The sequence below is a fragment of the Enhydra lutris genome, unplaced genomic scaffold (assembly GCF_002288905.1).
Source record: "Enhydra lutris kenyoni isolate GAN:26980312 unplaced genomic scaffold, ASM228890v2 scaffoldscaffold2, whole genome shotgun sequence".
Classification (NCBI taxonomy): domain Eukaryota; kingdom Metazoa; phylum Chordata; class Mammalia; order Carnivora; family Mustelidae; genus Enhydra; species Enhydra lutris.
Genome location: NW_019154086.1, coordinates 2,368,262 through 2,380,939, shown reverse-complemented (window position 1 = coordinate 2,380,939; position 12,678 = coordinate 2,368,262). Strand labels below are relative to the sequence as shown.

Below are 12,678 nucleotides of genomic sequence, written 5' to 3'. Positions count from 1 at the left end.
CCTTCCTTCCTTCCTTCCTTCCTTCCTTCCTTCCTTCCTTCCTTCCTTCCTTTCTTCTCTTCTCTTCTCTTCTCTTCTATTCTTTTTTTCCTTCCACTCATTCATTTAATGAATATTTACTAAGGACCTACTGTTGGCCAGTCAATATACTAAGGGGCTGAGGATTAAGCACTTAACAAGATAAGACATTAAGCAAGTGATAGAGGAAAACAACAACATTCAAAGTCTGTGAGTGGAAATGAACATGGCATTTCCAGGAAATGCCACAGGAGTGGATCAAAGAGACAGAAAGAGAGCGGATGAAATTATACACAAGTGCACAATCATGAATGTCTTTATTAAAGGTCTTGGGTTTTAGTCCAAGTGCAATGGAAGGCTTTGGCTGGGGATGGTGGTGGGAGGTTCTGTGAACATATTTTCCTCTTTTTTTTTTTTTTAGACCATTCTGTCTGCCTAGAGTAAAACCTCGTCAGGACACAAGGACCAGCAAGGAGGCTATCACAGTGCCTTTGTTAAAATATACTGTGGATATGAATCAGGGTGGTAGCAAAAGGGATGGAGAGAACCAGGGAATCTCCCACGCTTTTAGGAAGTACCCACCTATCAGAGTTTGGTAACAAATAGAGGAGAATAGGTATTAGGAGGAATCTAAATAAGGAATTAAGGGAAATAACTTTTGGGGACTTGGTTTGAACTGCTAGGTGAGGGGTGCTTTTCATGGAGACCAAAAACACCGGCATTTGGGAAGAGCAAACTCACTTCCTTAATTTGCCTTTCTACATGTATAGGTGAAGCTGAACATTGTTTTTTAAAATACATATTTATAACTTAGAACACAATATGTCCTCAACAGATATTTGTTAAACATTCATTACTGAATAGGTTATCCTTTGTCCATTTTTCATTTATGTAGACCTTAAAATATGTGCCCTAGACTGAGAAAAGCCTAGATTTGATTCCCAGCTTCACCTTAATCCCATTGTTCTGAGGTATAAGTTCCTCATTTAAAAAAGGGAGAAGATGGTAGATACCACTACCATCTACCTACCAGAAGTTGTTTAGAGGATTAAAAGATACATAAATATATAAAATGCTTTGCATACTGTAACTGCTATGTAAATGTTGCTCATTATTATGACTATCCATAAATCAGAAATAAATTATTACTAATAACAATAATTTACAGGTTCTGCTTAAATATTATAGATATTAACTGTTTGTCTATAAATATTTTGCAACTTTTCCACTTGTCATTTGTAATTCGGCTTGATTTATTGTATCTTTTGTATTTAAAATCTTATGTAAAGTCTATCTTTGTCTTCATATATCTTCTCTTTTGTCATGCTAAGAACTGGTTTTCCTCTCCTCCCATTATACACATATTCTCTTGCATTTGCTTCTTTTTTTAAAGATTTATTCATTTATTTTAAAGACAGAGAGAAAGCATGAACACAAGTGCATGCATGGGTAGGGAGAAGGGCAGAGGGAGGGAGAGAATCCTCAAGCAGATTCCCTGCTGAGACCATGCTCTGAGCCAAAATCACAAGTCAGATGCTTTACCAACTGAGCCACACAGCCGCCCCTCTTGCATTTTCTTCTAACAGTTTTATTTTCACACCTATATTATTAACATAAATAGAATTTATTTTTGTATGTTTTTCAAATGCTTCCCATCATAAATGGTTAACTAGCTAATCTCTGCAATAAATGTATAATTCACATTACCTACTATTTTACATGCTGCTTTGTAATATATTACATTCTCATAGATAATAAAAACTTCTTTTAAGTAACTGAAGAAAACTATACAAAAGCATTCACTACTACATTGTTTGTAATAATGAAAACCTATAACTTCCCAATATTCGTCAGTAAGGGGACTGGTCAAATTAATTATGTTTTCCACATATATTGGAATATTGCACAACCATTCAATACTATAAGGTAGATCCACATGTACTACTTACATGAGAAGAAGTCCACACTATATTGTTAAGCATAAAATAAAACGAAAACAAAAATATGCTCAAAATCAGTATTCACAGTATTGTCTCATTTTTTTAAAAAATAATAATAATTATAAATAAATACAGAAACATTTACATATGCATCTAAACAAGTTTGGGAGCACAGTCACCAAAATTTTTTTTTTTAATATTTTATTTATTATTTGACAGAGAGAGACACAGCCAGATAGGGAACACAAGCAGGGGGAGTGGGAGAGGGAGAAGCAGGCTTCCTGCTGAGGAGAGAGCCTGATGCGGGGCTCGATCCCAGGACTCTGGGATCATGACCTGAGCCGAAGGCAGAGGCTTAACGACTGAGCCACCCAGGTGCCCCACCAAAATTTAAACTAGGTAGATTTATTTATAGGAGATAGGATAGGTTACTCTATCTTTCATTTTTTACAATTTATACTTCCATATTGATTGAGTAGTTTTACAGACTGCATTTTCTATAATCAGGAAGTAAATAAGGGAAAAAAATAAGCTTTACCTGCAATGGCTTCATAGAGACCAGCTTTGTACCCTAAGTACTCGTACTCTTCAAATCTCTGAGGCCCCTCGCACAGGGCTCTGCACTCCATATCTTCACTGAAATATTCTCTTAAAGCTTGCTCAAAGTACTTGATAGCAAGCTCAAAGTCATCAGCCTCATAATGTTTAACTCCTGCACTGTAACTCTCCTGCAAAGAAGCAGAAAAAAAAATTACACACACACACACACACACACACACACACACACACGTATTTATTTTTTCCAAAGAGCACCTGTGGAGCACTTGAATAACAGGATTCATGGTCAATCAGGATCATTTGGGCAGGGGGACACTGGGTTCTTGGGCTATGGAAGAATAATGGAGGGTTTTACTGGGAGACAAAAAGTAACTTCCCTGGTTTCAGGAAATTATAAATAAGAATGGTGTTATTGAGCAAGGTGAATGCTGTGGCACCAGTCAATTTCATATTCTTCCTGAGCACAAACATGCAAGACACCATTTTGTAACCCCATCTGAATATAGGTATGGGCATGCAACAACATTCAGTAGATTGATGTGGGCGACCATGACACACCCAATTTCCAGGCTTGGCCCAATTTAATAATAATAATAATAATGCTTCAGTTGAAAATCTCTTATCCTGTTCTTCATCCATCTTGGAAGTCACATGTCAAGAATGGTGACATCTCCAATTGAAAAAAAAAAAAAAAAAAAGCCTTCCCAACTTATTGTGATTTCAAGTAAGCTTTCATTTAAGTGAAAAATTATATAGCTTTAAAATACCAGAATTTGAAAAGTACAGCTACAATAGAAAACCAATGGGCAGGGAGCTGGGAAATCACAGTGTGACCTGAGTAGTTCGTACTGGCTTCAACTCCCATGTGTAAAATTAAAGGTTGGAGGTGGCACTGAGGTTTAGAGGGGGTGATAGATGTTTATATCATGTTCTACTTTTCACTATATCATACTATTTTTTAAGGGCATTTTCACCTTCTCTCAATTTTTTCAACCCCAGTAATAACAATATTTCATCTGAGAACTCTAAAAAATAAAACCATTACCGTATTAGGAATCGAGAATCAACCTGAGACACCCATTCACAGGAATCTGCTTGGAGTCCAGTGAAACTCAGGAACACCTAGCTCTTCCTGATTAGGGCAAGGGTCCCCGGCACTCACTAGATGTGGTTTGGCTTCCAGATCTACAAGCTGGAGTGCTTCCACGCCGGCCATTGTTCTGTAATTCTCAATGTTCTGCTGCATTTCCATGTGCTCGGGGTTGGCCATGAAAAATGTGTGGGCTGCTTCCACTGCCTTTTCCAACTGGTTAAGCTATGGAGAAAAGAAGAGGACCACATGAAGGCAAATATTTCTAACCCGGCTCAGTACCAGTCCAAGGGATAACGGCTAAAGCGGCAGGGCCAGCTTCCAGTTCATATTCGCTGTACGCAATCTCTATACTATAAAGTGGGAGGTTAACGAACAGGGTTCCTAAAATGATATGTGGCTATTCAGGCTTTGATGAAAATAGCTATATGTGCTCTACTCCAAGTTCATTCTTTACCCACTGGGACCTGAGCCACCTGCCTTTCTGGCAAACTGAATCTTTGTACTTCTGTTTGCTTCATGGTCACAATAAAAATCTGCCAATGCTGTGTCATCTCTAATTCATGTTTTTGACATTTTTATCTTTTATTTTCTCTTTTCTCTTTGTTCCTTTGGCCTTTAATCTTGAAAATGGGGCATAAACAAACCTATGCATTTCCAAAGGACAGGAATGAGTCTACCTCCCACTCCACCAAATTTACTGGGCTTTAGAATGTGAAGATTACAGAATTATGATTTTTAAAAATGTTTTATTTATCTATTTGACAGATAGAGAGAGAGACATCCCAAGTAGGCAGAGAAGCAGGCAGAGAGAGAGAGGGGGAAGCAGGCTCCCTGCTGAACAGAGAGCCCGATGTGGGACTCCATCCCAGGACTCCAAGATCATGACCTGAGCCGAAGGCAGAGGCTTTAACCCACTGAGCCACCCAGGTGCCCAAGAATACAAAATTAAAAGGAGTAAACTGTTCCAATGTGTAAGAAATGCTGAATACGGCACATAAAATGCTTTACCACATTCCTTTGAAATACCTGATTCCAGCCTTACAACTTTGATTCTCATCAACACAAAAGGAAGAAATTTTAGTAACCACTACAGACAGTACAAAATCTTCTCCTAAACCACACAATACATTGTACTCTGTGTAAGGCAGCGATGCATTCTTTAACAAAATAGAATTGAATTTACTCGATTTAAGATATTTTTCTCTATGCTTTAGACATAGAGAATGTATACAGACAGTTCTCTTTGCTCCATATCAGAAAAGTGAATATTCATATTGGCAATCTTTCTCATGGTAAATTCCAAATTATGTTTGATCTATTTTGCAGTATGAAGACATGAAAACTCATTGTCATTAAGAAGTAAACATAAAATCAGGGACCAGCATATCTGATTCAACGGAGTCTGTTTTTGACAGTCTTGCCAGTCAGGTATTAATAAGGAATAGAAGTACTGAGTGCCCAAGACCCCAGTTATTGCCATTTTGTGTTATATAAATAATCTTAACCCTTACCATACTGCCCTATTTTAAGACCTGAAATCCTTAACTTTGTTTAATAATAGTAAAACCTTCCCTTTGAATTTGTATACCCTTAGCTACTGGCCTTCCTTCCATTAAGTTTTTGCCTTGTCAACTGCCCCTGCCATTTTTACCTTTGTCCTCAATTCTATGCTCCCAGAATGATTTTGGCTGTTAAAATCATGAATTTTGGATGTGGTTTCTTTCTTAATTTCCATTTTCAACTTCTTATTCACTAAATATGAACTGTGTGGACATCTATAGTGTTGAGTATATAGGTATAGAAGAAAAACAATAGGTTCTAAATTAGATATGTGTCTACACTTACCAAATAAACCTGAAAAAATCATTTAAAAATTTATGACTCAGTTATCCTTTTTTTTAAAGATTTTTATTTATTTGACAAAGATCACAAGTAGGCAGAGAGAGGGATAAGCAGGCTTCCCGCTGAGCAGAGACCCGATGTGGGGCTTGATCCCAGGACCCTGAGATCATGAACTGAGCCGAAGGCAGAGGCTTAACCCAATGAGCCACCCAGGTGCCCCTGACTCAGTTATCCTTAAAGGGAAAAAATGCTCATAAAACCCCCACACTACTATCTACTATATAGGATTTCAGAAGGTTTTAATTGTGTAATATATATAAATGTGCTTCAGAAATCACTAAAATCCTTAAAAATAAACAACAGAATACAATTTGATCCATCCATTTCAAAGATGTAAATAATGATGGTATAAGATGAATGGAAAAAGAACATGTGGTATACACATACACACATACGCGCGCGTGCGCGCGCACACACACACACACACACACACATACACACAGGAATATTACTCAGCCATCAAAAGGAATGAAATCTTGACATTTGCAACAATATAGATGAAACTAGAGGGTATTGTGCTAAGTGAAATAAGTCAGTCAGAGAAAGACAAATACTATATAATTTCACCCATGTGGAACTTAAGAAGTAAAACAGATGAACATAGGGGAAGGGAAGGAGAAAATAAAATAACATGAAAACTGGAGAGGAAGGCAAACCACCAGAGACAGTGAACTCTAGGAAAAAACTGAAGGTTGCTGGAGGGGAAATGGGTGGGGGGAAGGGATAATTGGGTGAAAGCATTAAAGAGGGCACCTGACATAACGAGTCCTGGATATTATAGGCAAATGATGAATCACTAAATTCCACCTATGCAAGTAATTTTAAAAAAGGGGGAAAAAGATGATGGTGTAATCTATGTGTCCAGGGGAGTTACTAATACACTCTGATATACTCTGGTTAATTAAAATTGACAGAACATAAATTTATTTTTTCACTTTCCTACCTTCGTCTTTTGCTTAGGCTGTTCCACCGGTCTAACAGCCTCTGTCCTTTGGTCTTGTCTTATTGAAATCTAACATATCCCATAAAGCCAACCCTAAATCCTGCCTCTCTAAGGGATCTTTTCTCAGCATGATAGCCACAGTCATGTACAGCCATACCATCTTATCCTTATTCCTCTATGAGCACTTATCATACTCTGCTGTATATTTTACCTCCCTGAGTATATCCGTTTTTTTCTAGTAGAGTTCTCTGAGAATAGGGACCACAGGACTTCTTTTTCTTGTTTGTTTTCCACCTACTTTACATATGGATTATGTCTATGATATGTCTGGGGAAAAAAGAGGAAAAAAGAAATTCTAACAAATAAATCTTTTACACACAAATCAAAAAGTATATTACATGTGAGTGTGCTTCATAAGCTCTACTGGCTGAAAAGGATAGTCAGTTTAATAACAACATCTCCAAAGTCACCACTCACACTGAGATCTTGCAATAATGGTTACCAACAAAGAGTGTTTCATAGCTCTGAAAATTGCCAGCCACCACTGACAAGTTAGTTCCTTTTCTTAAATTTTATCATAGTTGTTTGTTCTGTTTTGTTTTGTTTTGGCACATTTGATGTTTTCCCCATTCATTTTCTTTGTTTTCCCCATTTATAACCCAGTATTGAGCATCATATCATCTTCCTCAGTATAAATAATAAGATTCAATGCTTAAAGTTAAACCATAAAACTTATTCATGAACTGGCCATGGTTTTTAAATCATTGTAAACCAGTTCAGGAAACTGGAACTGGCTGCCAATGTCTATAAAAGAAGCCATTATCTTAACTAGAATCTTGATATCTTTGTACTCTATTTGAGAAATCAGATATATACATTTGAAGTGGTAGGAAAAGGGGTAAATACGTGTATGCTGCATATAATGCCATATTTTGGGATGGAGATTATTATAAGGCCTTGTAAGTACTAGTTTTCAGCTAACCCACCACTTCATTGACACAAACAAAAAGCAAACTGTCCTGGAAGGCTCCTCACTGGACTTCCTTTAAGACCAAATTAAAATAGGGGCGCCTGGGTGGCTCAGTGGGTTAAGCCTCTGCTTTCAGTTCAGGTCATGCTCTCAGGGTCCTGGGATCGAGCCCACATCTGCTCGAGTTCTCTGCTCGGCGGGGAGCCTGCTTCCCCCCTCTCTCTGCCTGCCTCTCTGCATACTTGTGTCCTCTCTCTCTCTGTCAAATAAATAAATAAATCCTAAAAAAAAAAAAAAAAAAAAAAGACCAAAATAAGATAAACCACAGGAGAGGGTAACTCTATACATTAGAAAAATACATTGCAAAATAAAGAGCAACTGAGAAAAGGGGAATGATTTGACAAGACGGTATCAAATTTTGAAGGGAGCCAACCGAACCACCGACATATGAGAAATACTGGCCAGAAATGCCTTCAAGAAGTACTGGGTGATTTCATCTCAGGCTGTGAAGAACTAAGGCGAACATTTTCTCCTGCCAAACCAGAAGCAGGACTGTACGTGGCAGTCAAACTGCACGGAAAAAGAAGTGAATGCTGATTAAATCAACACCCTGCTGACATTCCCAAGTTACTCTGTCCACTGGTGAGTGAATGAAATTCTTCTGACGCCCTAGTAGTTTTCCATAGCAAGTAATAAAGAAACATTTCACAAGGACACATGGATGATTTAGAAACCTTCAGTAGCTATCCATTGACCACAAAAGAGATTCCAGAAACTATGTACTACGACATTCAAAACCTCCAGGATTTAGCCTCAACTCACCTTCTAGCATAACTTCCTTACCTGCCATTATGCAAATTTTTTTCCCAAAAAGGTTCTAGAAGATTGTATCTCTTTTTTTTTTTTTTTTTAAGAGTTTACTTATTTTTTGAAAGAGAGAGCACTGTGGGGGTAGAGGGAGGGGAGTGGAGGGAGAGGACAAACAGACTCCATGCTGGGCAGGGAGCCCGATGCAGGGTTGGATCCCATGACCCTGAGATCATGACCTGAGCCAAAATCAAGGGTCAGATGCTTAATCGACGGAACCACCCACGCTCCCCTAGAAGAACTTCTAGATGTTTTTATAATTTACCACATTTCTGTTCAAGAAAATACACACAGTCTCAGTGCTCCAGTCATACCCAAATTCTTCATTTCACTCATTCACTTATTCAGCAAATATTTATTTTGTACTGAACTGGTGCCAAACACTGTGATAGTTGATGAGAATACCTAAAACCAAAGACCCTGCTTTCTAGATACTTACAGCCTCATCAAAGGGGACAAGTCTAAAGTATTTAAATCATCAATGAAATTAATTTCAGACTGTGTGGAATCTATAAAGAAATAAATGAACACACAACACTGTAAGATCTGGCTGGGCTGGGGATGGAAGCAGGACTCAATTAGGTAAATTAGTCAAAGAAGATCCCTCGGCTCGGGTATTTTGCAGCTGAGACCTAAATGTTGAGCAGCCAGGCATGAGCAGAATGGGAGGGAGAACATTCCAGGCAAAAGAGAGTCAAGTGAAAGGACCCTTTCCTGGCGAAAGAAAGTCAAGTGGAAAAAGTCTTGACATGTTTTAAAAGCAGAGCAGAGACTAAAGAGAGATCTTTGAAAAGCTAGAGAAAGACCAACAGCTCATAGGCTATGGTAAAGTTTATTCTAAGTGCAAGAGGAAACCTTTAAAGAATTTTAAACAATATCTAATACACATTTTAAGATGATAGTTCACGGGCGCCTGGGTGGCTCAGTTGGTTAACCATCCAGCTCTTGATTTCGGCTTAGATCCTGGTCCCTGGGTCCTGGGACTGGCCTGTGTCCCAGCTTGCTTGGAATTCTGTCTCTCTCTCTCCCTCTGGCCTGACCCCCACTTGCATGTGCTTTCTCTCTGCATAAAATAAAATCAATAAATCTTTAAAATAAATGAATAGGGTTAAGCATCTGCCTTCAGCTCAGGTCATGATCTCTGCGTCCTGTGATCGAGTCCCACGTTAGGGTACCTGCTCAGCAGAGAATCTGCTTCTCCCTCTGTCTTTCCCCCACCTCGCTCGCGCTCTCACTCTGTGTCAAATAAAACATTTAAATAAATAAATTTTAAAAATGATCATTCAGACTGCTATGTGGGAAACAAATCTTTGGTAATAGGCAAGAAAACATGGCAGTAACTCAGTCAGGTAAGAGACGATGCTTTTACTTTTCAAAATAAAAACAGGACAAGCATGGGTCCATACACTGCCTTTCTCCCCTCTCTCTTAACATTCTTTTCTCTTTCTCCCGATTTTGCCTATTCTTGCTAATTCCCAATCCAGACACATAATATACAAGAAAACAGTTTTAAAATTTCCAAACGTATTTTAAAGAAAATATACAAGTTCCTTGTCTTCTGAAGTAAGAGAAATATGAAGCTCAAATATTCTGAATATGAAATGTAGGACAGCCTGTAAGACATATGCAAGAAAGGAAATTCTAAAGCACCTTGAAAAATATAAAGAACACTGCACGTCTGAGATAGAGTATTTAAGATTACTTCCTAGCTTCTGAAGTCTTTTTATACAATCAGGGTAAAACCTCAAGCCCAAAATAAGTAATTTCCATTCTCTTCTCCTCAAACATCCACATTTCCAATAAGGAAGGGAATGCTTTCACCACCCTAACTTAACAGAATTCATCCGACCGCATGCATTATATTTTGATGAAGTGCTGTATTTTCTTGCCTTGGCTCTTTACTTAAATTTCACAATGTAACAACTTCAGGGAATTTTTAACCCCATATGAAGTTTCTTACCAACTGACAAGCATGTAAACACTAAAGACATCCTGTTTCTAGGCCACAGCTGAATTTTTTAAGTTTTAGTTAGCAGCATAAACACACTAGCTGGAGGAAAATTCACTAGATTATAACATGTACATTAGGCTCAACAATGTAAATTCATGGGCTAAAAACTAAACGTTCTTTTATGGAACAGTAAGGATTTTTGTCTTTTGGTGGTTCTTTGTTTAATAATGGTGACACCACCCATTTTTGTAGCATTTGCTAATGTCTCCAAATTTACCTCAAATGTTTGCCAACTCGGTTACTTTTTCTTTACAAAACCAAATAAATAATTTTAAAAACTGAACAACATATTAAAAGAATATCCTTAAAATAAAGATCTATTAAGTTTTTGGGACTCCTGGGTGGCTCAGTCGGTTGAGCATCTGCTGTCAGCTCAGGGTCCTGGTATCTAGGGTCATGATCTCAGGGTCCTGGTATTGAGTCCTGCATCTGGCTATTTGCTCAGTGGGGAGCCTACTACTCCCTCTGCCTGCCTCTTCTCCTGCTTGTGTACTCTCTCCCTGACAAATAAATAAAATAATAATAAAATAAAATCTTAAAAAAATCTAGTAAGTTTTGAAACAAAATTTGAAAGCAATTTTTAAACCATTGGATTAAACTAAATCCTATGAATTAAAGTGTTTCAAATGTAAAGACCAGGCTGCTAATGAGAATTCAATTTTATTTTAGAAAAGTCCTACACATTTCCATATAATGTAGTCAGATTGAGAGAGTCAAAAAATAGCTATATAAAAAACAACTTTGCATTCTCATTTCACAGTCTCTGGAGAGTTACTTTCCCTTAATGTTATTACTATAGCTTGTAAAAAGACCCACACATGGAATTATATTTTATAATTCTGTTATAGAAAGCAATCACTTGTTTCTCTTGACAGATTTATAGAATTAATTTTACCAGACACTGAGGACTGCATAACATAGTGCATTGCCCTTTTCATCTTGGCTACTAAGAAGCTCAGAGCTAAATTTTATTCTCATATACAACAATTGTATTATGCTGGGTTTCTAGCATACCAAACTGAAGCTGGTATATTTCCCTCTTTTCTTCGACTTTCTTTGTTTTTTATTCCATTTCAAAAATCTAATGATATAAATAATTGTTTTAGCTAGGTAATTCAAAGTCCTTCTGGACACAGGAGAGGTATAATTTATTCACAAGATAAACTCCTATAGTAAGGGACATTTCTAGTAGTTAAATTCTTTCTTACCTCTTAATGTGGAGTGTTTAGAAGTTTCTAGCTTTAAAGAATACATATTAATTCACAAGTTAGGTGCTCATGTTAATGGAGAAAATGAACTTATCTTTGCATGTATGGAAAGTTAGTCTAAAATGTTGTTATGGATATAAGTAAATATTTATAGCTTTCAAAATGCTATTTGTTAAGGATTAGATGGGACATGACATTTCTAAAGAGTAATGTTTTCTCTATTGGGGTAAGCTGGAAAGGAAGAATATGTATTTTTAAAGCATTTTCTTCTGCCAAAGTGCTTATACTCTTTCCTTCAATTACTTACAGTCCTGGGACAGATTAATACACTCTTGCTTGCTCTTTCTAAAAACTGGTAAGTTTCAAGTTGATGTTTACAACTTAATTTTAAACACTAATGATGAGTAGCCATTGTCAAATGAGGTTAACCTTATGAGCTCAGTGCAACAACAGATCCTATCCGCCAAGTCTGCTAGAAGGTTCTTATCTAAGTAAAAAACATCTTCTGGGGTAAGGAAAACACTAAAGTGAAGAAGCAGGACTTTTAAACATACCGTGTCAGATTAGAGACTACTTAAAACAAAAAGGCCTTGAAGTTTCTGAAAAAGAAGAAAACCTCAGAATATTAGCCAAAAAATACGTGTGCACTTAACTGGACAAAATCCCTCAAGCCATCTGTGGACTGTATTGTCTAACTTCCTAACAAGAGGACAGCCAAGACTTGGATGCTCGCTGGTAAGGAGAGAGAACTGTCTCGGTGATGGAATGTGGGCAAGTCATCTCTGCCCCAGAGCCAATGAAACTAGTGTGTGGGACTTATTGGTATGCGAATGTTGTTTTTGGTTCTAAACATTAGGACAGGGTAAGATTGAATATCTGGGAAGGCATCTTAACCTCTACGGTATTGTCCAGAAGTCTCCCTTGAGGTGTCAGAGGATGACTAATCCTTACCGAAAAGAAGGTTCAGGCCAAGATCTCTCTGACATTTGCTTCCTGCTACTGTTTTTGGAAACATAGCTTTAACCTCTTCAGAAATTTCTTTGAAAGGAAGATGTCACTCATTTCATATTCTAGTTTTGCCAACATCCCACAACTATTGCAGGGATCATCCCTTTAACTGGTAAAGAATGTTATTATTTATAATAAATAAATAAAAATACTATAAATA

At 37.4% G+C, this 12,678-nt stretch overlaps 1 protein-coding gene across 1 annotated transcript in view; it reads right to left on the bottom strand.

The window, feature by feature from the left end:
- The window catches only part of LOC111149280 (prolyl 3-hydroxylase 2), a 150,532-nt gene that overhangs the window by 29,149 nt on the left and 108,705 nt on the right, over positions 1 to 12,678 (bottom strand). Inside the window, exons 2-3 of the mRNA XM_022506263.1 lie at positions 3,679 to 3,831; positions 2,497 to 2,686 (exon numbers count right to left, since the gene is read on the bottom strand). Coding sequence (XP_022361971.1) covers positions 2,497 to 2,686; positions 3,679 to 3,831 — 343 coding nt within the window. The remainder of the gene's footprint in view (positions 1 to 2,496; positions 2,687 to 3,678; positions 3,832 to 12,678) is intronic.